The sequence below is a fragment of the Archocentrus centrarchus genome, chromosome 16 (genome assembly GCF_007364275.1).
Source record: "Archocentrus centrarchus isolate MPI-CPG fArcCen1 chromosome 16, fArcCen1, whole genome shotgun sequence".
In the NCBI taxonomy this organism is placed as follows: Eukaryota; Metazoa; Chordata; class Actinopteri; order Cichliformes; family Cichlidae; genus Archocentrus; species Archocentrus centrarchus.
Genome location: NC_044361.1, coordinates 597,183 through 620,993, shown reverse-complemented (window position 1 = coordinate 620,993; position 23,811 = coordinate 597,183). Strand labels below are relative to the sequence as shown.

General features: G+C 45.1%; 2 protein-coding genes across 3 annotated transcripts in view; one reads left to right on the top strand and one right to left on the bottom strand.

The window, feature by feature from the left end:
• The first annotated feature begins 1,468 nt into the window (after nucleotides 1-1,468).
• On the top strand, nucleotides 1,469-2,974 carry tnfb (tumor necrosis factor b (TNF superfamily, member 2)). The gene is made up of 4 exons (XM_030750009.1): nucleotides 1,469-1,741; nucleotides 1,842-1,896; nucleotides 1,995-2,054; nucleotides 2,295-2,974. Exons 1-4 carry the CDS (start codon nucleotides 1,553-1,555, stop codon nucleotides 2,738-2,740), a joined length of 750 nt encoding a protein of 249 aa, XP_030605869.1. The 5' UTR covers nucleotides 1,469-1,552; the 3' UTR covers nucleotides 2,741-2,974.
• Nucleotides 2,975-4,049: 1,075 nt separating this feature from the next.
• gabbr1a (gamma-aminobutyric acid (GABA) B receptor, 1a) overlaps nucleotides 4,050-23,811 on the bottom strand; it is a 129,929-nt gene continuing 110,167 nt past the window's right edge. The window contains exons 17-23 of one of the 2 annotated variants that reach the window (XM_030749486.1): nucleotides 20,889-21,005; nucleotides 19,586-19,696; nucleotides 16,262-16,355; nucleotides 13,351-13,478; nucleotides 10,745-10,873; nucleotides 9,912-10,055; nucleotides 4,050-6,682 (exon numbers count right to left, since the gene is read on the bottom strand). In XM_030749486.1, the coding sequence (XP_030605346.1) occupies nucleotides 6,398-6,682; nucleotides 9,912-10,055; nucleotides 10,745-10,873; nucleotides 13,351-13,478; nucleotides 16,262-16,355; nucleotides 19,586-19,696; nucleotides 20,889-21,005 (1,008 nt within the window). In that variant the 3' untranslated portion in view covers nucleotides 4,050-6,397. The remainder of the gene's footprint in view (nucleotides 6,683-9,911; nucleotides 10,056-10,744; nucleotides 10,874-13,350; nucleotides 13,479-16,261; nucleotides 16,356-19,585; nucleotides 19,697-20,888; nucleotides 21,006-23,811) is intronic. The other variant, XM_030749485.1, reaches the window with a different exon arrangement.

Genomic DNA, 23,811 nt, shown 5'->3' with positions numbered 1-23,811 from the left:
AAAAGCCCACAGGATAGTTTATGTAATACATACAGAAATGTGTGACTTACACCTCTGTTTCACATTTTAGCCCAGCTGTTTGTTTGTAGCTGCCCAATTACAGTGAAAGTATCCATTTTCAGGTTTCTCGAACAAAATGAACCTTATGTGACATTTCACATGTGCCCATCGCATTTACACTTTAGGTGCACCTGAACTTTTGCTCGTGCTGTAAAGATAGAGAAGTGAAATAACTCTTACTGTCCATATTTAGCATTTATGGATTTATAGCACCCTGAAAAGGAGCTCCAGGCACATATAAAGGCTGATGTAATGTAAATGACTGATAACATTGTAAAACACAGCTGTAAACATGCATATATAACATTGCTCTTTGGGAAACAGTTGTAAACAGTATGTGCTGTGCATTAATAAATACTTGCTGTGTGGTGCTCAAAACACCAATCGAGCCTTCTCACTTAGGAACTTTCTACATTCACCTGTGAGGACAGAGGAAGACCTGTGCAGCTAGCTAGCAGCTGAGGGCAAATGACATCAGCATTTACATCCTGTCGCACAAGGACACGCATCTTGTCATGGGTAGATATACGCTTTGTTCTGCGCTGTCATAGATTTTGTGCATCAGGAATAACACGCAATTTCCATGGCTAGAGAAATGAAGTCAAAACAGGAACAGCCAAAAACTGCAGTTCCTCTAATGGCCACTTGAGGCTCGCTCCCAAAGCAAACCATGGTGGTTTGCCACCTTTTAGCTTCAGCCTGTAACTTGGCGCGCCACCCTCTGGTCAAAATATGGTCTTCTGAAAACCCTACATGGCAAACTGTGGAAACCAGTGTGTGACATCATGGTGGTTATGTCTTTTATATACAGTCTATAGGCAGAAAGAATATAGTTTCAACATGAATCTGTTTTTTTGAGTAAGAGGTTCCTGATTTCTCACACAATAAGGTCTGCATCAAATACTTCTGTTATATAAAAGTAAAGGAAACATAGACTTCTCTGGGTGATAAAAACAATCAGGTTACTAGAACAGCACTACAAGCTGGAGAAAAATATGTAAATGTGATTTGGAGATAAGCTGTCAGCTAACAGGTCTCTTTAAAACATCTGGTCGGACCTCTAAATGCGCTGAGCTGTGTGACTGAAGCTCAGTGTGGTGTAACTCTGCCTCATGTCATGTGTGCGCCTGAATATCTGTGTATGTGATTTTTTTTTAGAAACCAAAAGTCGCCATGAACCACTTTCCCATCCTAAAACCATAACTCCTGCGGTGAAACTCCACTAAAAATTTTGTGACTTCTCTTTCCTTCTCCGTTCTCCATGACCCCAGCCGCTCAGCCGCCGCTGCTGCTGCGTGGTCTCCACTTACAGAGTGACATCACTGGAGTTTCCCTTCTGCTGGAGCAACTGCGCTGCATAAATACTACAGGCTCTCTGGCAGAAGTTCACACTTAACACAACAGCACACACAAAGAGAGAAGTGTCAGCACAGACAAGTGTTTAATTTCTGAACTTCTCTAAACACAAGACGGCAGAGGCTTTGTACGCAGCATGGTGGCATACACAACCACACCAGTTGATGTGGAGGCTGGTGCTGAGGCGAAGACGGTGGTTTTAGTTGAGAAGAGATCACCTGCAGAGTGGATATGGAAGGGGTGCAGCGTCCTCTTCATCGTGGGTCTTTGTTTGGGAGGCGTCCTGCTGTTTGCCTGCTACTGGAATAGAAGGCCAGATATGATGGTAAGGAGCAGCTCATCTCTCTGAGGATGATGAGAAGTAATTTGTGTGTGTGTGTGTGTGTGTGTGTGTGTATCTCTAATCATGTTTTTCCTCCATGCAGACACAATCGGGACAGACCGAAGCACCAAAGGAGAAAAACACCGCTGACCCGACAGGTGATTATACACACGGGTGCTTACGAGAGGTTTTCGAGCGATATTTGAGTCTCTGCGGATTATTTGAGACAAACTCACATTTGTCTTCCTCCCCTCAGATCCCCACCACACACTGAGATGGATCAGCAGCAAAGCCAAGGCAGCCATCCATCTAGAAGGTGAGTCACTGCTTACCTTGATTTGGTTCTCAGCAAACAATAAGTTCATAATCTCGGCTTTCAGACTCTTTCTCCTTGCTGTGTGATATTTGTAGGTCTGTTTTTTCTGAAGCCAAGAGCACTATAAGGAAGTTATTCATTGGCTTCAGTCAATATTTCATTCTGCTTCAAAAGTAACACACCTGTCAGTAACGGACTCTCAGGTGCTTCAAGGCTGTAACATTTCGGCTCTTTTTGCAGGTAGCGACTCAAATGGTCAGCTGGAGTGGAGGAACGGTCAGGGCCAGGCGTTCGCTCAGGGCGGCTTCAAGCTGGAGGACAATAAAATCATCATCCCACACACCGGCCTCTACTTCGTCTACAGCCAGGCGTCCTTCAGAGTGACCTGTGGCAACAGCGGTGGTGACGAGGAAGCTGAAAGAGGCCTGATGGCTCTCAGCCACAGGATCTGGCGCTACTCAGAGTCCATAGGAAGCAGGTCCTCTCTGATGAGCGCGGTGAGGTCGGCGTGCCAAAACACGGTTCAGGAGGATGACTTCACAGACGAGCAGAGCTGGTACAACGCCATTTACCTGGGCGCTGTGTTCCAGCTGAATAAAGGAGACACGCTGTGGACAGAAACCTACAAGCCATCACAGCTGGAGACGGAGGATGGAAGGACCTTCTTTGGTGTGTTTGCACTTTGAAATGACTCTCTGCTTCACGCAGAAAAGCTGCACAGAGCCTCATTTTGGCTTAAAAAACTTTGTGTACACATATTGTTTTTATTTCATCTACATGGTGATACTAACATGTTTTTAAATCTCAATGGAGATGAACCTTCTAGCTAAAGATGCTAGGCTGATTTTTTAAACTATAAACTGTAACAGTTTGCAACATTGTTTCTACTTCAGGCACTTTTTATTTATACTGACCTGAGATTGTAGTCAGCTCGATTTTCTCTGCTGTATCAGGCACAGCTCTGTTCAGGTCCTGTTACAGCTTGTATGTATTTATTAGTATTTATTAGTATTTAAATCACTGGGATAGGGGTTTAAAATATTTATGTAAGTTGTGAACATAATAAAACTGCATAAAACTACAGAGAACGGCCTCTTTTCATAGCTGAGATGCCAAACATACATTTGCAGCTGAGTTGTAAGTCTGTCCACCCAGTGCTGTAGCCCATACACACACACACACACACACACACACAAGGACACACACGCTGGTAAAAGTTGCTATGAAATTCCTCCACAGCCAGCGAATACTTCCACTGTTAGATCACAGCAGTGGAGGGGAATTTCCTGCTTTTTTCTTTTTTCCTGCGTCTTGCCGAGTGCTGTGTCAGGTGGAGGCCCACAGAAGCCTCAGCTCAGAGCGGGTTTTCCCCAGCGGCACCCTCCCATCGCCGCCCCCACCCCCACACGCACTCTACAGCCTCTCGCCTCCTTCACACCAACCCCTCCTCTGAATATTACCACATACCTTGTTTTCAGTGGGCTGGAGACAGACACGAAACAGGAAGTTGTGCGTGATAAGGGATCATGGGACGGCAGCACAGCTGGGTCTGTCAGGCTGTCATCATCGATAAACACACATCATACAAATAACAGATGCACTTGGGAGCAATTTGTCATCTTTTGTTTCATATGTGAGGCAAACATCCACTTATTGTCTGTGTAGTGAGGTTCCCACGAGGCTTTGCTGCTGGCCATCGTGTCAAACTTTGCTTCTTGCTTTTGTTTAATGAGCTTTTCTTCTGGGTTTATTTGCTCTTTCAAGTCCTGCTGAGTCGACCTACAGTCAAATATCAAGTTTCACTCACACCCCGGCAGAGTTAATTGGTCATAACAGTCGAGCCGAGCGAGTCAGAGAAGCAACAAATAACTGCTGACATCTAGTGGATACTGTAAACACGGTCAGTGTGCATCTGCATAAACCCCCATAGATTTGGGGGCTTACCTTATATACCCACTTATCTGAGAGGTGTCAGTGAAACAGAAAAATGCCCAGTGAAAAAACAATGACTTTTATTTACGTAGCCATATATCTGCATACACATACTCTGAAATATATTAACATTTAAGATCTTAGATATAGTGAATACAAATATCCCCAAATCCATGTATATTATTATATATGTGCAAGATAATAGAACATTTCTGAATGTATTTCTGCATTCATATATTACACTATGTGACCCGGTACTGCACAGTTAATAAAAATGGCCTTTTTCATTCATTGCAGCTGACTGTGTGTCCTCCTGTGAACCCTGAGCTGAACCAGCGACACAGACTGTTTAAAGTGCACGCTGACATATTTCAGCATATCTGACAGAGTGTTGTGTTACTCACAGAGTTGTTCAGGCGTCACTGATTTATAAAACCTGGAAACAGCTCGTGAATGAAATGGTCCATCGGCATTAACTGCTGAATAAATACACGATGTCACACGACTTTATGTCCTTCTTTAAAACTTTCACATCTTATCCAAAGGCAAAACAGAAAAATGAGCTTCATTCCCGATTGTCTGTGGGAAAGTATACATATATATATATCTCATTTAAAGAAATAAAGAAGTTTACAAGTATGACGGGTGACAATTTTACTGGTATAAAAACTTGTGCTTTCTCTGCATATCTACAGTAACAGCCATCACAGAAGCCCCTGGACTCAGCGCAGTCTCACTGCTGTCGAAGTATAAAGTGGCTTTGATTTTTAGAAGGCAGAAAGTACAGACTCTTCTCCTGCTAGGTTAGAATTTGGATGGCTCCAGTTCTTCCATCCTCATGTATCTTTACCACATATGCATATGAAGATGGATGACGGGCACCTGCACCCAGGTGATGGAAACATTTAGCAGAAACTGGGCTGTCAGAATAGACAGCAGGGGGCACATCAAACAGCTCCAGCATAAAAACCACATTCAGTTTGGCTCATCTCCCTTTCAAGGTCGTCTCCTGCTGCACCTCGGGACTGAGCGCAGCTTTCAGTCTGCTCGCTCTAAAAACCACTTCTGAGTGTTTCTAATGCACAGTATCAAAATGGAGACACTTCACCATTTATTTGGGGGGCAAGGAGATAAACCTGTCTGGGGCACAAATTCACAATGCCAATAAAAACAACTGCCCCCCAGGAGGAATCCTGTAAATGCTGAGCGTGGAGAATAAATTAACGTGTTTAACCTTTTGAATGTCTGCAAACAAAGAGCGATCCTTGGGGACAAACGTCTGCACTGATACTGATACTGAGCACTCTGTGAGCCACTGGCAGCTGGCGTTTGGCCCCAAACCTGATCACCACAGATGATATGACTGTTGGGTCAGTTTATGTGACGCTTCTATTTTCTGCATGGAGGCAGTCAGAAGGGCGTCAGGTCCAGAGGCGCACAGGGACTCGACCTCGAAGGGGAAATCAGCCAAAACTCTCGTTAGCCTCGCTTTTCTTAAAAATGTTGTTTTTAGGACATTTGCAGTGGCTGCTTCAGTGTCTGACAACATCTGCAAGATACATTAGATGCAGGATGAGGGAATTACTTGATGGCTACTACTGTACTACACTGCTAAATAAATGCAACACAATCTCCAAAAATACATTGTAAAGTATGATTTCAAACCCAACTATCAAAACTGTCCTCGTGTTGATCAGGGTCTAATAAGGAACTAGCTTATTAAAATGCAGGTTTGTACTTGAACACACAGTCCTGACGACACACATCCATGCATGCTTAGCTCCCTGGCCTTTTTAAATTATGGCTGTTTAATAATGTCACTTCTGAGCTTCTCAGCTGCTTTTTAGAGGAAACACTAGAGAGAAAAACTGTACATTGCTTTGTCCTTTTGTAAATTTCAGTTTTCACAACTCTCCTGAAAGGTTAACAAAGAACAACAAATCTGACAAAACAATCAAATAGTACAGACCGATATAAATAACTACTGTATGCGTCTGTCTAACCAACAAAGTCGAGAGACGAAATGTGGCGATGATACGGCAAAGACACAAACACATCCTCTGAAGATCCTCGACACGGTGTCTCCACAACAAAACCAGATAACAAATGAAGAATGATTAATGGACTACTGTTCACGCGATCTCTGAAAAAGACATCGAGTGCTGCTCGTCTCAGGTGTGCTTTTTGCCGTGTCGAGCCTCCACGTGTGCCTGAACACAGTGAGATCAGAACTTAGAGGATGGGTGTTACCTGCGTGACTCTCCTGTGTACTCACGGCAGCTTAAAACAGTGTCACTACACCGCTGTGCTCATTGCCCGAACAAGTGAAACTCACAGTGTCTCGTGGTGTTCTGTGTCCCTCGTGTGCATCGTGCGACCGCCTCCCCCACCCGGGCCCTCCCGTGGTTCACCTATTTATACAGAAGTGGGATCTGGCTGTTGTGACAGTGGTTGCGGCTCATCTTGCTGTCCGCTGGGTAGAGGTTGGAGGAGTTGGAGAAGGAAGGTGGGAGGGAATGATTGTCTGTGGTTGGGTTGGGATAGCCGGGCGGAGGGAGCAGGGACTTGGGATCCGGCTGGGATGAAGGAGGCGGGGCATTGTGGTTCTGATTCTGGCCCATGGAGGGCCGGCGGCGGTTGCGTAGAGCCTGTCGTTCAGCCAGCTGGTTGCGGAGCGCCGAAACCCTCTCCTCTTTCTGAAACACAACGAGAGTCCCTGATTAAGAAATGAAGCATTTATGCCGTTACAGCAGAGATTGGTCACATGACCAGCACAGAGCCCAACATCATGCACAGTCGTTATAACCGCAGCACAGAGGTTTTTCTGCTGGCCAGCCCTGACGTTAGCATCGCTCAGGGTCCCTCTGCAAAGAGCCACGAGATTTGTCCATGTGGCATCTGGATTATTGCAGAAAATAAAAGTTTATGATGTTAAACATTTTATTTAGCATGATAACTGATGGCAGCCATCAGAAACACTAATTTATGTAACATTTATGGGTTACATAAATTAACTTCCAGTTAAGCGGGTTAAGCGAAATGTCAAAAAAGTAACTTAAAGGGCCAAAATGTATGTTATTTTTTAAAATCAATTCGTGGACCGGAAGTTTGGACACCCCTGGCATATGACTTCCTGATGACATCCTGAGCATCAGGTTTACAGACACTCGTCTTTCTTTCTGCTGACGTCTCGTCTCACTTCACGCTCCGGAAACATTTTCCAATCACAAAGTTCATGAATCATTTTTCTGGGGTCCTCGTTCTGTCGGCAGCGTTTTCCACCACACAGCAGCTTTTAGGAATTTCTGACAACAAGTCACCTTCACACAATAATGCCAGCACAGAGCCCTGTGTCTACAGTTTAATAAGAACATTTTCAAAATAATGATTAAACTGATCAAAAATGATTCTGATTTCTGAAAAATACATTTGCTGGCTTCAGCGTCTCAACTGTGTGAATGAGTGAAACATCTTTGGTCTGTTATTACAGGATCAGGGCCGTTATGAAGCTTCAGCAAACAGAGCAGCATGTGTAGATGAATATGCATCCCAGGATGACGATCCCTGAAGAAGGCAGAACGGTCGTTCCAGGAGGAAAATATCAGCCTTTATTTTCAGATACTTTGTTACGTTGTTTATACCACTGTTTATTACAGTATATTACTGTATACTACTACATATTACTATATATTACTGCATACTGCTGTTTATTACTGCATTCTACTGTATATTACTGCATACTACTGTTTATTACTGCATTCTACTGTATATTACTGCATACTGCTGTTTATTACTGCATTCTACTGTATATTACTGCATACTACTGTTTATTACTGCATTCTACTGTATATTACTGCATACTGCTGTTTATTACTGGATACTACTGTATATTACTGCATACTGCTGTTTATTACTGCATTCTACTGTATATTACTGCATACTACTGTATGCAGTAGTTTTAGTTTAGTTTTCGTCAGTTATAGTTTTTCATACTTTGTCAGGTGCAGAGTGACTATTGTGTAATAATAACTCGACAAAAGATACAGTTTAAAAAATTGCATTCAACAACCAACTTTTCACAAAATAGCAGCATTACGTGTTTAATGTGTGTAATATTAAAGACACACATGAACATCAACAAGGAGAAACAAAGAAAAACATGAACTCCAAACTGAATAAACTCTCCAACAAACTTCAGCGTCAGTGCAGAACACGTGGTGTAAAACATCAGAACATCTTTGAAGGAGTCAAAGCTCAAATCCAGCTGCATCCTGATGTTCTCACCACATGAAGCTGCTTCTGGTTTGGAGCTGCTCGGAGAGCTAGCTTTGCGGCCTCTGTACACAACCTACTTAAGTGGCTGATCATTTCTGCTTGTGTAGCTGGATTATGTGTGTTAATTACCTTGCGGTTGTGTGCTGGTGTTTTATATGCGGTGCCGGCTGGGACTTTTTTGGTCCTCGCTCTTTGTGCTCAGTTTTTTGGCTGCAAACATATTTGTCCCTGTTTTTCCCCTTTCTTCATCCATTCTGATAGTTCCAGCAGTCTCCCTCCAGGAATTTGCTGACATTCGTGAGTCCTTATATTGATGCTTTGATTATTAGTCCTGATTGTTATTCTCTCACTGATAAATTCAAACACTGCAGCAAAAAGTAGGCAGAAACGCACAAGGACTGAACAGGTTGATCACAACCTTGTGGGCTGTGTGGACCCGACATGTAGTTCGATTTCTCCGGAGGTGCACGTCAGGTTACGGTGAAGGATCAGTGCGGTTTCTCAGCAGACCGCTGCCATTACTTTGCGGACCGATGCGGTGAGCACGCACACACACGCACACAGTTGCCCGATGGCGCTCCCGGCTTAAAATGTTAGAGCAGAAAAAAAATGACTTCATATCAATCCACAAGGGTTTTAAATAAAATTAGGAAAACAAAGGTCATTTTATCTATAATTTCAGTTAGTTTTAGTTAGTTTTGTAAACTCACAATACTGTTTTTTGCTTTTAACAATAGATTTTATTTATTTCAGTTAATGAAAATGTTTTTTTCAGTTCCAGTTTTCATTATTTCGTTCGTTTTCGTTAACTATAATAACCCTGTTTGTTACAAAGTTTACCAGCCGGCAGGAACCAGTTTGGTGGTATCACGTGGTATAGCCAAACTCGCATGTAATTGGTCAATGGGTTTCCTTGGACGCTTCACTACTACCGTAATGACTGTAAAAGCTGCGCTGGTAAACCAGAAAGCGCTCAACAAGATTTTAATTAAGTGGTTATTTCTGTTTTGGTATTAGGTTCGGGTCCGCTTGGGACATCATTTCGGTCCGGATCCGGACCGAGGTCCACCTATTGGTGATGGCTGGTTTATAGCTTATACAGCTACCTTCATCGTTTGTATTTATCGTGCATGTTAATCTGCTGGATGCCCTAATTTCCTCTGGAATCAATAAAGCATCCATCCATCCATCCACAGAGAAATGGGGCTGTGGGAGAACAGACAGTTTTAAAGATGGATGTAGCTCCTGGGTCTGAAAAGTGAAGCCATCGGCGTCTACACCCAACCTTTATATTGTCTGTGATTAAAGACAGAGAGCACACACTTGTTGGTTCGGGCTCCATCACACTAACATACACACAGTGGTACAAACAGACCTGGCTGCTCTCTGAAGGGAAATCTGTGCATGCAGAGTAAGACTGTATCTATGCACATATTAGTGAATGAGGTCCACTGTCTTTGCAGTGCATGCAAACCTCTTCCTGTATCTTCCAAAGCATCATATCACATCATGCAGCCACAGCACACATCAACATACACAATAGATGAATTCCACGTGATTTCTGTACAGTGAATGCATATTTCAGTATGTGGATGTGCATGTTTAAAAATAATAATAACAATAATGTGTATCTTTTAAATGCGTCCTCACCTCCTGGATGATCTTCTGCAGCTCCCTGTTCTCCCTCTCCAGCTGCCGGGACTTCTCCTCGTCGTTGTTGTTGGTGGATGAGCCGGTCTTCAGGGTGTCCTGCTGCTCTGACTGCCACTCACCGCGGGTGATGAGACGCCGCATCTGAACCATCACAGGGACAGGGAAGCCAATAAAGAACTAAACCAGGACAGGGGCCGACTGCCCTGTGCTGAATGAATAATGCAGCTATTCAGAGCACCTAATAAAACAGCTTTGATATTTGCAGCCCTCTCAGCTAAATCATTCACATTCCTCCATCACTGAAGACTTTTATTTTACTTTAGTGACAACTTCAGAGCTCACTGCTGCCATCTATGCACAGCAGTGAGCTCCCATAAATATCCTGACAATCAAACAGTGGAGACGATATTGTGATTTCCTGTTAATGAAATTTGAATTTCTGTAAGTGGCACTCTTCCTTCTGTGTGCAGCATGTGCACCTCTCAGCTCTGCTTCTGCTCAGAACCAACAGGAAAAGGAAGACGCTGTAAAACGTTTCACTTTGTTTTCTCCCCAAACAGCAGCTACAAATGTAAGAGCTTCCAGTAAGACATTTATTACTTTAACAGTGAAACTCTGACAGATATGATACGTGAGCCGGTCCAATGTTGCTTTACACTCAAACATCAAAGCGTGTTTATGCAGCTCAGAAAACAAAAAGCTGTCAGACTGAATAACAGGAAGTTTACAGCTTTTCCTAAAGATGCTGAAACTGAAATGTTTGACCTTCACTTTCACTGCACTGTGAATGCCGGTGGTTCTTAAAAGGTATCAATCATAAGCAGGAGCACCTTGGGCACAAAGAGCACCACCAGGGTGATGTAGGCAGAGAAGACGATAGCTAGAGAGGCAAAGGCAAAGGAGGCGTCCTGCTGCGAAGACAGGATCATAGTCACTGGAGCTGTGATCAGGCACAACACCTGCAGGAAGACAGAGAGCGACAAGTAAGAACAAAGGGAAGAGCGCGACTAAAGGTAAAGAGAAAGAAGGGAGGTAGGGTTGGAGGACAGGAGGCTGGAGAGTGAGAGGATGAGAGTGGAGGAAAATCACAACCATAAAAGCATCAGGCATCTGTTTGTCATTCCGGGGAGGGCTCCCATGTGAAAACAGCATTAAAAAGTCATGACTGAAGTGGCACCAGCGTGCTGACAATCACCACATTGTCATCTCATCAGAGCCTGGAGCTCGCAGCTTAGCAAAGAGGAAGGAGGTCCCTTTACAGACGCCATTAACTATTCACATCGTCATAAAACTGAAATGTGAATATTATAAGATAAAATAGCACCATTAGACTTGACTCGCATTAAGGAGCCATGGGATGAAATGGCCACGCAAAGCTGCATTTAATGACATCATAAACAACCATAAATGATGGATGGATGATAAATCTTTTCCTTGACAAATGAGGCGAGATCTATCCATTTATTAATTATATATCCACTGAGTATAAGATGATAAATGCACAGATGCTCATTAGGGAGCACTTTTTTATTTAGTAATGGGATCGGGGCTAGTGCAGGAAAATCTCAGTTAAAAACAGAACCAGAAATAAATATGTTTGAAAAAATGTTTGCCTACTTCTGAAAAACTCTGGCAGTTAAAGTAACAGAAACCATTTTCCCCTCCAGACGTTTCACATCAGCTCCAAAGTTAGTCTGTGTCACCGGTGTCAGCAAATGGCAGCAAGAATTTGTCTAAAGTGGCTGCGGTGAACATAATGGCTGCTATTTCAGTGTGAAGTGCATCCTAGGTGCCGCCGTTTAAGATGATTCACTTGCTATTAACAGCCGCTGAAAAATGTTTATGACTGACGGCTGCTCTTACTGCCATCCTTTAGGGCCCGAACGGGTGCATTTTTAAACCTATTGCTGCGGTGGGACCGGATAACTCCACACTGGGTGAGCAGGCTCGTGGATGTATTTGCATTACCCACGCTGTGTGTGCTCAGCACTGAAACTGCAGCACTCTGATATGATTGAGTTACATCAGAGTGCTGTGCAATAAAAGTCTTTTTTTAGTCTTTTGATTTTATTTAATATTATTTATCATGAAATGCCTTTGGGCGTCCACTTTACAAACAAGAGTATCATGGCAGCAAGGCACCACCTTCAGCACCTTATTCTGATATGGACAGAAATGCACATTTATATACAGCAACATCCAGAAAAAGGAACACGGGAACCTCGATAAATACCACAAACTGAGAGCAGAGCTAGAGAGGATGTGGGAGGTGAAGGTGACGGTGGTGCCTGTGGAAATCGGGACACTCAGGACACTTTTCCACCGACAGGGTTCTGGTGCCGGCGTTTGAACCGTTCACTCGGCCGAAACATGGGATCAGTTCACAAACGCGGTGGAAACGCAGACTCGTTCTTAAGCATTTCGCTGGATCATTGAAACTGACACCGGCACCGGCACCTCGGCGGTGGAAACGTAGCCTCCAACCTGGAGGACACACACACACACACACACACACACAAGTGTGTTTTGCTATCTTTGTGGGGAATTTCCATTGACTTCCATTCATTTCTACAGCCTAAACCTTACCTTTACCCTTTTCCTAACCCTAACCATCACATACCTAACCCTAACCCTAACCTAAACTCAATTCATACCTTAGCCCTAACTCTGACCCCTGACCCAAAAACAGGGTTTCCCCTTGTGGGGACAAGGTTCCAGTCCCCACAAGGAGCAATTGGTCCCCACAACGTAGTATATGTCAGGAAAATTGTCCCCACAAGGTATTATAAACATACGCACACACACACACACACACACACACACACACACACACACACACACACACACACACACACACACACACTAATTTCCAGCTCTGAGTTGTGGGGCCCTGACACAGCCCCTCAGTAACTCCGCCTCCTGTGATTCAGCTGCTCCTGCTCTCCTGCTGTCTTTGCAAACAGAATCTGGTGTAATATAAAAGCGCTCTTGCTTTGACTGGTGTTAGCTTGCACACACAGCACAAGCACATCCTGCATGCTAATGAATGATGGCTGCAGTTGGCACCGAGGTATCACTAATGGTTTTCTGGAAGTTACACGAGCTCCCGTACGTTACCTGTGACAGTAACTTTACGAATGACCACGACCTTAATGGATCGCCTGAGAATTGGACTTGTAGCTGGCCAAGTTTCTCGGCCAAATGAGCTGGAAAGTAAGTTGTGGAAATCTCAGCTCCAAAGTAATCATGGACCACTGGCACTGATTAACTCCCCGCTGATATACTACAGGCGTTTTGTGCTGTGGAGTAATAAAAACCATACTTATTGCCACTTTGTTATTCCACGTCCTACAGGAGCAAGACAGCTGTAAAAATTTAAAGCGCTGCACCCAGAAACGGGCTTAGGCACGATGGAGTTGTTTCTTTACGGACTCACAGCAACGTTGTAAATAGCCATCCCCACAGCCCGATGGTCATTGATTTTTTCTGTGGAGACAGACTTGGTCTCGTAGGCCAGAAAAATGCCCAGCAGCAGCAGCAGACCCTTGTAGCCATAAACCACCCCTGAAGGAAAAGTGGGAGAGAGAGAGAGCAGTGAGAGGGTGGAGAGGTGAGCAGTGGAAATATTTATATAACATACATAAAATAAACAGTGTTTAAAAAGTTCTTATATTCATACTGCCTGCTCAGTTCAACCTGTGCCTGTAACAAGCTGTTTGGCTCCTGTCTCTTTAAGGCCGTCCTCCCTAAAAGCCTGATTGCAACTCATTGCCTAACTGCTGGAAGCCAGCAGAGGGGCAGCAGCACCTCCTCTGAAAGCTAAACTTACAAATACACAGTTTCTCTTTGTTGAATGGAGCGTGAACAAAAAAATAAATTAAAGCAGGACGTCTGTGGTCGAAAAGTATTATCATAACACTGGCTTTAGCTTTTAGTCAGCGTGTAATAGTGTTGTCATAAATGTGCCTCTAAAAGGATGACTGTAACGGGAAAGGGTAACGCAGCACGTAAAAGGCTGTTCTGACTCTTTAGACTCTCCTGGCTCCCTGACAGCTGCACGCTGCAGCGCATTAAATACATACAACACTATGAGGGGGGGTAAGGGACAACATTAAGACTGCTGAGATGTCAGCGGGGGCTATATGCTTGGTCATTAGCTTCTGAGAGTGCGATCGAGCCAGTCCCCATTATGACTAGACTCTAAGAGTTTAGCATGAGAGGACAGAGTAATATTCATAATATATAAAAAAAAAATCAACTACAATCTGCAAACACATTAAACATGAACACCTGAAACACAAATGAAACACCCTTCGTTGGTCTGTGTAGTAGACTGGTGGGAAAATAAACAAAATTTTGAAGTTTAGGCTTAAGTATATTGATTCATTCATCAACCAAACTTAAATATTAATTAAATATTAATATTAAATAATATTTATCATGTTAAATATTTAAATTAATTTTGATTAATTAATTACAAAGCTCCTAATTAATTAGATTAATTTTTCTAATCGAGTCACACCCCTATATATATATATATATATATATATATATATATATATATATATATATATATATGGTTATTGGCGCCACAAACACGATGCTGTGCATGTTACAGGAAGAGTGAATGCTAAGGAAATGCACTCCTAATCTTTAAATGTGGCAGGTTGGGGAAAAGAAAGAAGCAAGAGAACACATCCAGGAAAACTGGAACGGCTCCAGGATGGGAGCAGAACCGGGGGCTTGTTGATGGGCTGGATTTGGATAAGCAGCAACATAAGAGACATAGGAGCTTGAATTGCTATTATGCCATTAAATTTTAATATTGTTTCAGGCAAGAGAGCAGCCACTTAGATTCTGAATATCTGGCCAATTTATCCAAATAAAGCCTTGACTGAAATCTGGTCTTTTTTGGAGATGAAGATCCGCCTGCTGGGTGAGATCGATCGATGTCCGTCACAGTCCCCAAACTCGATGAGTCAGGGTTTCCCCTAATGTTCACTTCCAGGTCATTAGGCAGTCATGGTGACACACTCAGTACGACTTCTTCAATACTTTTATGCGTTTCAGTGAATCTACCAGAAACCGGAGCCATTACTATCCTATAAAAACAGCTGCATAATGCTTGTGCACAGATTAGGCAGGGTCGAGATGCATTGTGGGAACTGTAGAAACTGTTTTTGGAGCCGAGGTCCAAAAGTCAGGATATCAATATCCATGAATTATTCTCCTCAAATGTTGGGTGAATTTTCCTGTGGTACAACCATGGAGCGACTGACCGGAATCACTTTGGTGACCCTGACTTGATGACGATGATTTTTATATTTTTACACATCTTTTCTGACTGCAGGTTGGCAGCAGGTCTCCAACTGGGCTGTGGAGCTGTGTGAGCGAGATCTAACACATGAAACAAAAACTACTGCATGGAAGTGGTGGGATTATGCCTGTATTATAGATGATGGTGGAAGGGACACTAAAGGTTACCCAGAGTGTTAAAATGTGGCCAGTGTTCAATATTTGATGAGTTGAGAGTGAGACTGTTTTGGACTTGAGCTGCTAGCACAGCTCAGACTCTCTGGGGACGTCCAAACAGGAAGAGACTAGCAGGAAACAACCAGCCATCAGCCATCTTTAGTCCCCGGGTGAAAATCACTGAGTTATTCTGGGTGTCGTGCAGATTTATTAAATTTTGGGATCATGCTGAAATAACATCAGGTGCTGGTGATACATTCAACGTGGCCTTTGAAGAAGAAAAATGCTGCACAGGTTTAAAGTGTTGATACAATAGATAGTGAAGAGAAACTAGGTTGGAAACAAAGACATGCAGTCAGAGGCAGAGAGAGTGACGGAGCAGCGACTGAGTCAAATTCAACACTTATTCAGAACGTCCATTGTTTCTTTATTCCGCCTCATATTAAAGCACCATCTTTTCTTCCCAGAGAAGGGAAATGCTATGGGGCAATGGCCCAGTTTGTGACCCACATTATTTGAATTTCAGCACCATTATACTTTCATAAGAGCTGCCACGCTAAGACAGATAGCAGAGAGACAGACAGAGAGAGAGAGGGACTGCGTGGGCCGACAAAAAGCAAAGAGGGAGTAAAGCAGGAGAGAAAAGAGGACTCAGATGTGGCGGGGTGGCGGGGGCTGAGGGAGGCGAGGGCTGTGATATGAGACCGGTTAAATTCTGAGTGAGCGGCAGCGACGTGTGTGTGTGTGTGTGTGTGTGTGTGTGTGTGTGTGTGTGTGTGTGTGTGTGTGCATATGTCCATGTGTGACAAAGATACTCAAAACCAGAGCCGGGCCAAGAGTAATAGAGAGACAGATTGTTATGAGAGGACAGATACCGAGCCACGTGTTCATCTTCTTTGAGCTGCAGTGCTGCAGCAGGGGCTGAATCAGGACATCCAAATCTTCTTTAGGGGCCTCCTTAGTGAACTTCTACTCACACGGCGACGATGGAAGAGGAAAGAGGAAAGGAAGGATAAAAGTGAGGAAGGGAAAGTGATAGGGAGGACAGAGAGGGGGAGACAATAAGAAACAATGAAATAGCAGCATAGGCAAAAATGCACAGCCAGTAAGCCCCAGTGACCGACCCACCCGGGTAAATAAGGCCTTCCCCACAGTCACATATAGATCACTGAATTAAAAGGATATGAAATACGGCAATTTAAAAAGATCTGACTATAATCACAGCCACTGAGGTGGTGCAGGTTTGTAAATCCCAGCTCCTCACTGAGGCTGAATACACAATAATAACGTGTGTCATTTCTGACACTAATTTTCTGCTAATAAGACCAAAGAGTTCGACTCAGTTTGCGTGTTGTTGTGTGAACTCTGCTGTGTTCCCACCTGTAAGACGTGGGCTCAGAGACCATGATCAGCACTGCTGTGTGACCTCTGCAGCCTCAGAATGAGCTGCCATGTTCATCTAAGGTGCATGTGATGGCATGAATTGAAATGATCCAAAGAACACTTTAGTGACTCTGTTATTAGCTCAGTTCAGGCCTACCAGCTCGTAGCTCCTATCACTCAAACTGGCCACGCCCATAATGAGCCCACATGGACACACACAGAGGTTTTGTATCAGGCTGCTGACGCGTGTATTGGGCACTCAAACATGGGACTCTGCAGGGATCATGTTTGACACGTTGATGAACTGCTTTCCCATTTTTGGCGTTACTGTCTCGGCTTAATTTTCCAACTGCGCAGGTTCCTGCTCGGTGCAACCAGTGACAATCAGAAGAGGAAAAATGGAGGGAAGGACGAGTTTGCACAGCTGCAACCATGGGTGGAGAGACGGTATCAAGGTAAAGCATTATTATTCATGCAGGTGCAGTAGATGGACAGCTAGAAGCTAGAAAACAGTTGGCATGAAGCGTCTCTGACCATCCAGATCCCGGTTAGGCCTCATGGAGTTTGATGGGCATGTGCAGTAACTATTTCTGACACATTTTGACTTCCCTTTAATATGTTAGTAAGATGAAGGGCCATCTTTATATACAGTCTGTGGCATCACTACAAAAAGCCCATCATAACTCACGTCATGTGTTTCTGAATATCCAAAGGCTCCCTGTGGTGTTTTTGTAACATGAGGACACCAATGAGGAAGTTACCGCTGTGCAGAAACGAAGCTGGATGTTCAGTTCATCCTGATTCGAGCTGTTCCTGCTGCTCTGGTTTGTCTGCGTCACTTCCGCTTCCCTCGCTGACTAAATCATCTCACCATCACTGCTCTTATCCACTCCGCCCTCCTACCTTCATCTGAGGCTCTGCTCGTCGGAGCCGCACCAAAATAACTTCAATTTGCATGCTCGTGTTTCTGAAATAAATTTTCTTCCAAATGATCTCTCCTTCTTGAAATGCAGATCAGTTTTTGGAGTAGAAACCGTGAAGTGGTAAAAAGAGGAGAGCACTTGCAATTTTCACATCATCAGAGTGGTTTCAAATCTAATTTCTCATGTTAGCAATGATTTACCTGCATGCTTTTTTCTTTTATGAAAGAGGTGACTCACAGTGGCAAACACACACTGCAGTTCCTCTTAGTTTTACAGCATATTGTGCCCCAGTGTTTTCACTCACCACAGCTCTCAAAGCATTGTTTTCAGCTGCAGCAGGCAGCCGTTTTTAGCGAGAAAGCTGCAAAAGCCTACTGTGCACAGTTAGTAAGCAGCTAGTTAGCAGCCAGATATTTCTCTCAGGAGTTAACAGAGAATGAAGAGAGACCTAAAGGAAACTGACTTCTGCTTCTGCTGAGCTCTGAAATGAAATAAAACTTGAATCTAAATAAAGAAAAACTGCAGTTTAAAAAAACCTCATTAGTTTATACATTTCTCCCCACTGTGACATGTCAAAATGTCTGTTGACCGCACGGCTCTTTATGACATCAAAAAACATATCAAAGAAAGTGAACTTGGCCACTAAGGGGACAAAAAGCAGCAAAACAAATGTTTAGCCTTCTCTGCAGCAGCAACATCTCTCTGAGCTGTTTGGTCAGCCCGTCTCTGGAGGACCAGCTGAAGTGCAGAAATTACACTTAGCAGCTTTCTGCTGACATGAAAGATTTACGCAGCGTTTGGGTCGGAAAAGTGGAGTCAGGAGTTACTGTACCTGCATTCTTTATACTGGCCAGCAGGGGGCGCACGGTCAAACCCTAGTTTCAGGCTTTGCTTCATACACAGTGATGCTGAGCTGGTAAATTGTGGTCAAGTTTAGAGTAAAATAATTAATAATAAATGAGGTGCACTTAGGGAAGGCCTGCAGCGTGAGAGAGAGCAGGGTCGTACACGTCAGATCCATAACGCTCCTGCTCAGGATTCAAAATGATCTGCATTAACTGATGAATGAGGCTGCATCATTTTTTATATACAGTCTATGGTGGCAAAAATACAGCGTATCCGATCAGCACACAAAAAAAATCTTTTTATGCACCAATGCTGTGCTCACACTAGCAGTGAAAAGGTGACCAGCTGCTGGTATGAAGAAACAAAGGAAGTTAACCAATCATATTCTTTCATGTCTGCAGACACCAAAGCACAGTTATGATTTCTAGCAGCACTACAGCTACGCTTCAGCAGTGACAGCATCAGTACCACCGGCCTGCACGGCCAATTTCTAACTTTATTGCTCATAATGCATAACGCCACAGCAACAGCAGGGATGCTTCTCTCCTTTGTAATGACTGTAATGACACACAGCAAAACCACATGTTGAGTCCAAAGAATAAAACTGGTCCAAGCTTTTAGTCATTTTTAGTCTAAAGGTGGTTAAAACATGCAGCGTTACTGAGAGCATAAATGAGGCAGGGATGAAACTCGCTTACCTAAACTGTGCTTTTAGCAAACATCAGGCACACACAAACATATTAAAGCTACATTTGGCTGCTCTCTGATTTAGTGGATAGCTGAGCATGTTTGATTTGGCAGATTTCTTACACTGGATGCCCTTCCTGATGCAACGCCCAGGTTATCGCCCTGGGATAAATATACAGTCCTAAAAATCTCTGTGCTTAAACATGATCTTTATCCTGTTTGCAAACTCTGAATCCAAATGAAAGAGCACTTCTTCATCCACGTCTCAGAGTCTCGTTGCTGTGTTTCTGGCTGCGGCTGCGTGCTCTGTGCAGATGGGTGGTGACACACAAATGATCTCATCTGTCTCTAGTACTCTACCTCCTTAGTAATGTGCAGAGGATCCACAATCTGCCAGATCATAAGTGACAGGAAGTCGATAGCCAGCAGCACGCCGACCGTTGCGTAGAGTTTCCATGGCTCCAAGTGTTGCTGTGTGAGTTAGAGATGGAGACACACAAACAGAAACACAGGAGTCATCAGTATCCAAGGGCATCGCGGGCCGCTCCACAAACAAAGACAAACTACAGGACAAATAATGCGACAGGCGTCCTTGTGATTTCTGCATGACTGGGCACCAATTGTCTCTCTGAATGTGTGTCTAAACAGAGCGTGTTTGTGTGTGTGCGGCCGCTGAGCTCCCACCTGAAATCATCATTTATACAAACTGAGATGACACTGCTTTTGTGTGGAAGCGAGTGGTATCAATTCTATTATTCTTAACTTGAGCTATAATAGAAGCAATAAAGCCATAACCAAAAACAAGCAGCAGAAATGAGCCCCCCCACTTCGCTCCCCTCTGCTAACTCCAGCCATGCCGGCTCACTCGCAGCACCTCCAACATAGTAACAGCCATTGAGGCGCGGAGCGGCCCAAACCGAAGAATAAAATAAAAACACATTACACAGTCCTGAGCCGCCTCTTCATTCCAGCTGCATGAAAAATGATTTGAAAAGCGCCCATTCTCCCCTCCATTTGTGAAAGTTTCTTTAAATACGCTCACAGAGCTCGCTGGCAAATTGCCCTTCTGTGGACACGAAGATAGTTGAAAGTCAACCTGATTCGTTGTGCTTTGGCTCAAATAATAAACCCCCTGAAGGTTGGATTTCTGCACAGAACTTTAATACTCATCCATATTCATAAATATTCCATAAATGGCTTAATCTCTTATTCTTCTGATTAGGTCTTAGAAATTCCCACAACACATCACAGACTGGCAAATCTTACTGGCTGCAGGATACACTATCTTTAAAGAGGGTGCACGCACGCACGCGCGCGCCCACACACACACACGCACACACACACACACACACCCTGTGTTAGCATGCGAATAAATGTGACGACGAGGGTATCGGGAGCCCAGAGTCAGCCTCTCCATGTGTGCATTATGCATAAAGTACAGTATCAATATCAGTGTGAGTCCAACCCTCATCCTTGCACTCTGGTGGTGAGACGCCGGCCTCTCAGAAGCTTATGTTACTACGAAGGCTGCAAAGTTTTTAAAGAACTCTTTTATCAGCTGGTGCCACACATGCTGGGCGGCCTGGGCTCACTATCCCGTCCTTTCTCTGCTCTCTGGAGACTGCCGAGAGGCTAATCCCTTCCACCCTCCGCTCCTCCTTACCTTCTTCTTCTCCTTCTTCTCGTCCTTCTTGGTGAAGAGGGTGTGGACCCACCAGATCTTGGTGAACATGCTGCCGTACGCCAGGCTGAAGCCGAGGCCGAGGAGCCAGAGGCGGAACTGCAGCAGAGGAGGAGAAATGAGAAGATTAGGCCAGAGGAGAGGATTTTCATTCTGAAATACCTTTATCTGAGGGCACAGCAGTTTGGACATATTTACTGATTCATTACTTTGATATTTTATACACTTTAAGAAAAGATATTAAACATTTGGACCACAGCACAAGTTTAAAAAGAAAAGAAAACTTCAAACAGATTCTTTGGAGCAGCGACTTTTAGTGTCACGACATCTTTGCAGTTTTTAAGCAGCTTAATAAGCTTTTCCAGCAGAAGTGTTCACATGTGACCACTTGTTAGCTGTTCGTCCTTCACTCTGTGCTTCATCCTGAAGCATCTCAGCTGGGATGAGGTTGTGATGATGGAGCTCAGGTCACGATTTTTATCACTAGTCCTTTTTCACATGCAGCATTGGCAGGAAATAGTCCTACTTACCGTGCTTCAGATGTGCTGCGTATTACTCACACTGAGCCACAACGAGCATCATACAGACTTTGTACCAAGGAGCTGAAAGGTTAAAGGTTAATGAAGCTGATGTCAGATCAGATGTACCAAACCTTTAAGTTTCAGCTCAGCCTGAAGCTGTTTTTGCTCATCTTTCTGCTTTAATAGCAATGGTGGGTCCCTCAGGCTCAAACCTCAGCGTGCCTCTGCAGAGTGCAGCCAGCCATGCTGGATCAGAGTAACCTTTGACCCCTACACCATCACCGCTCCTCCTCCTACACCATCACCGCTCCTCCTCCTACACCATCACCGCTCCTCCTACACCATCACTGCTCCTCCTCCTACACCATCACCGCTCCTCCTACACCATCAACCGCTCCTCCTACACCATCACTGCTCCTCCTACACCATCACCGCTCCTCCTCCTACACCATCACCGCTCCTCCTCCTACACCATCACCGCTCCTACACCTACACCATCACTGCTCCTCCTCCTACACCATCACCGCTCCTCCTCCTACACCATCACCGCTCCTCCTACACCATCACTGCTCCTCCTCCTACACCATCACCCGCTCGTCCTCCTACACCATCACCGCTCCTCCTACACCATCACCGCTCCTCCTACACCATCACTGCTCCTCCTCCTACACCATCACTTCTCCTCCTCCTACACCATCACCGCTCCTCCTCCTACACCATCACCGCTCCTCCTACACCATCACCGCTCCTCCTCCTACACCATCACCGCTCCTCCTCCTACACCATCACCGCTCCTCCTCCTACACATCACCGCGCCTCCTACACCATCACTTCTCCTCCTACACCATCACCGCTCCTCCTCCTACACCATCACCGCGCCTCCTACACCATCACTTCTCCTCCTACACCATCACCACTCCTCCTCCTACACCATCACCGCTCCTCCTCCTACACCATCACTGCTCCTCCTCCTACACCATCACTGCTCCTCCTCCTACACCATCACCGCTCGTCCTCCTACACCATCACCGCTCCTCCTCCTACACCATCACCGCTCCTCCTACACCATCACTGCTCCTCCTCCTACACCATCACCGCTCGTCCTCCTACACCATCACCCGCTCCTCCTACACCATCACCGCTCCTCCTACACCATCACTTCTCCTCCTCCTACACCATCACTGCTCCTCCTCCTACACCATCACCGCTCCTCCTCCTACACCATCACCGCTCCTCCTACACCATCACCGCTCCTCCTCCTACACCATCACCCCGCTCCTCCTCCTGACACCATCACCGCTCCTCCTCCTACACATCACCGCGCCTCCTACACCCATCACTTCTCCTCCTACACCATCACCGCTCCTCCTCCTACAACCATCACCCGCGCCTCTACACCATCACATCTCCTCCTACACCATCACCACTCCCTCCTACACCATCACACCCTCACCGCTCCTCCTCCTACACCATCACTGCTCCTCCTCCTACACCATCACCACTCCTCCTACACCATCACTGCTCCTCCTCCTACACCATCACCGCTCCCTCCTCCTACACCATCACCCGCTCCTCCTACACCATCACTGCTCCTCCTCCTACACCATCACCGCTCCTCCTCCTACACCATCACCGCCGCTCCTCCTACACCATCACTTCTCCTTCTACACCATCACCGCTCCTACACCTACACCACTGCTGCTCCTCCTCCTACACCATCACCGCTCCTCCTACACCATCTCCCGCTCCTCCTCCTACACATCACTGCTCCTCCTACACCATCACTGCTCCTCCTCCTACACCATCACCGCTCCTCCTACACCATCACTGCTCCTCCTCCTACACCATCACCGCTTTCAAGATGGCGGCGCGCATAGTCGCAGCGGCTCAGTGCTCTCCTTTTCGGTGCTCTGTGAAATTGTGTATGTTGTTATGTGTGCTTCAACTGTGGCTCAACACATCACCATTATGTCGGGCGGACATTATAACATACAGACGGCACGAACTCCTACATATAGGAGCACAAAGTGAGCAGGCGGTTATGGCTGACTTCCTCCACTCTCACAACATCCCGGTGGACATCGCCAGACCACCTGGCTCTTTGTGGTTCATCATCCCTGTGAGGGGGGGTCGCAGACGGAGACGGCGCAGAGAAAGGAGGCAGAAAAGAGGCGGCAGAGCTGGCGTTTTGGAGAGGCTACGTAAACGGCCTCACAGACCTCCGTTACCCAGTGTTTTCCTCGCCAATGTAAGATCACTCCCGAATAAAATGGATGAGTTGAGACTGCTGGTGGCTACAAACAGGACCGTGAAGGACTGCTGCGTTTTGCTCTTCACTGAGACCTGGCTTCATTCATCCATTCCTGATGCAGCCATCGAGCTAG

Excerpts from the sequence above, each read along its gene's own strand:
- tnfb (XM_030750009.1), top strand. The coding sequence starts at position 1,553 with ATGGTGGCATACACAACCACACCAGTTGATGTGGAGGCTGGTGCTGAG. Across the intron at positions 1,742-1,841 it reads ATAGAAGGCCAGATATGATG|ACACAATCGGGACAGACCGA; the intron begins GTAAGGAGCAGC and ends TCCTCCATGCAG. Across the intron at positions 2,055-2,294 it reads GGCAGCCATCCATCTAGAAG|GTAGCGACTCAAATGGTCAG; the intron begins GTGAGTCACTGC and ends CTCTTTTTGCAG.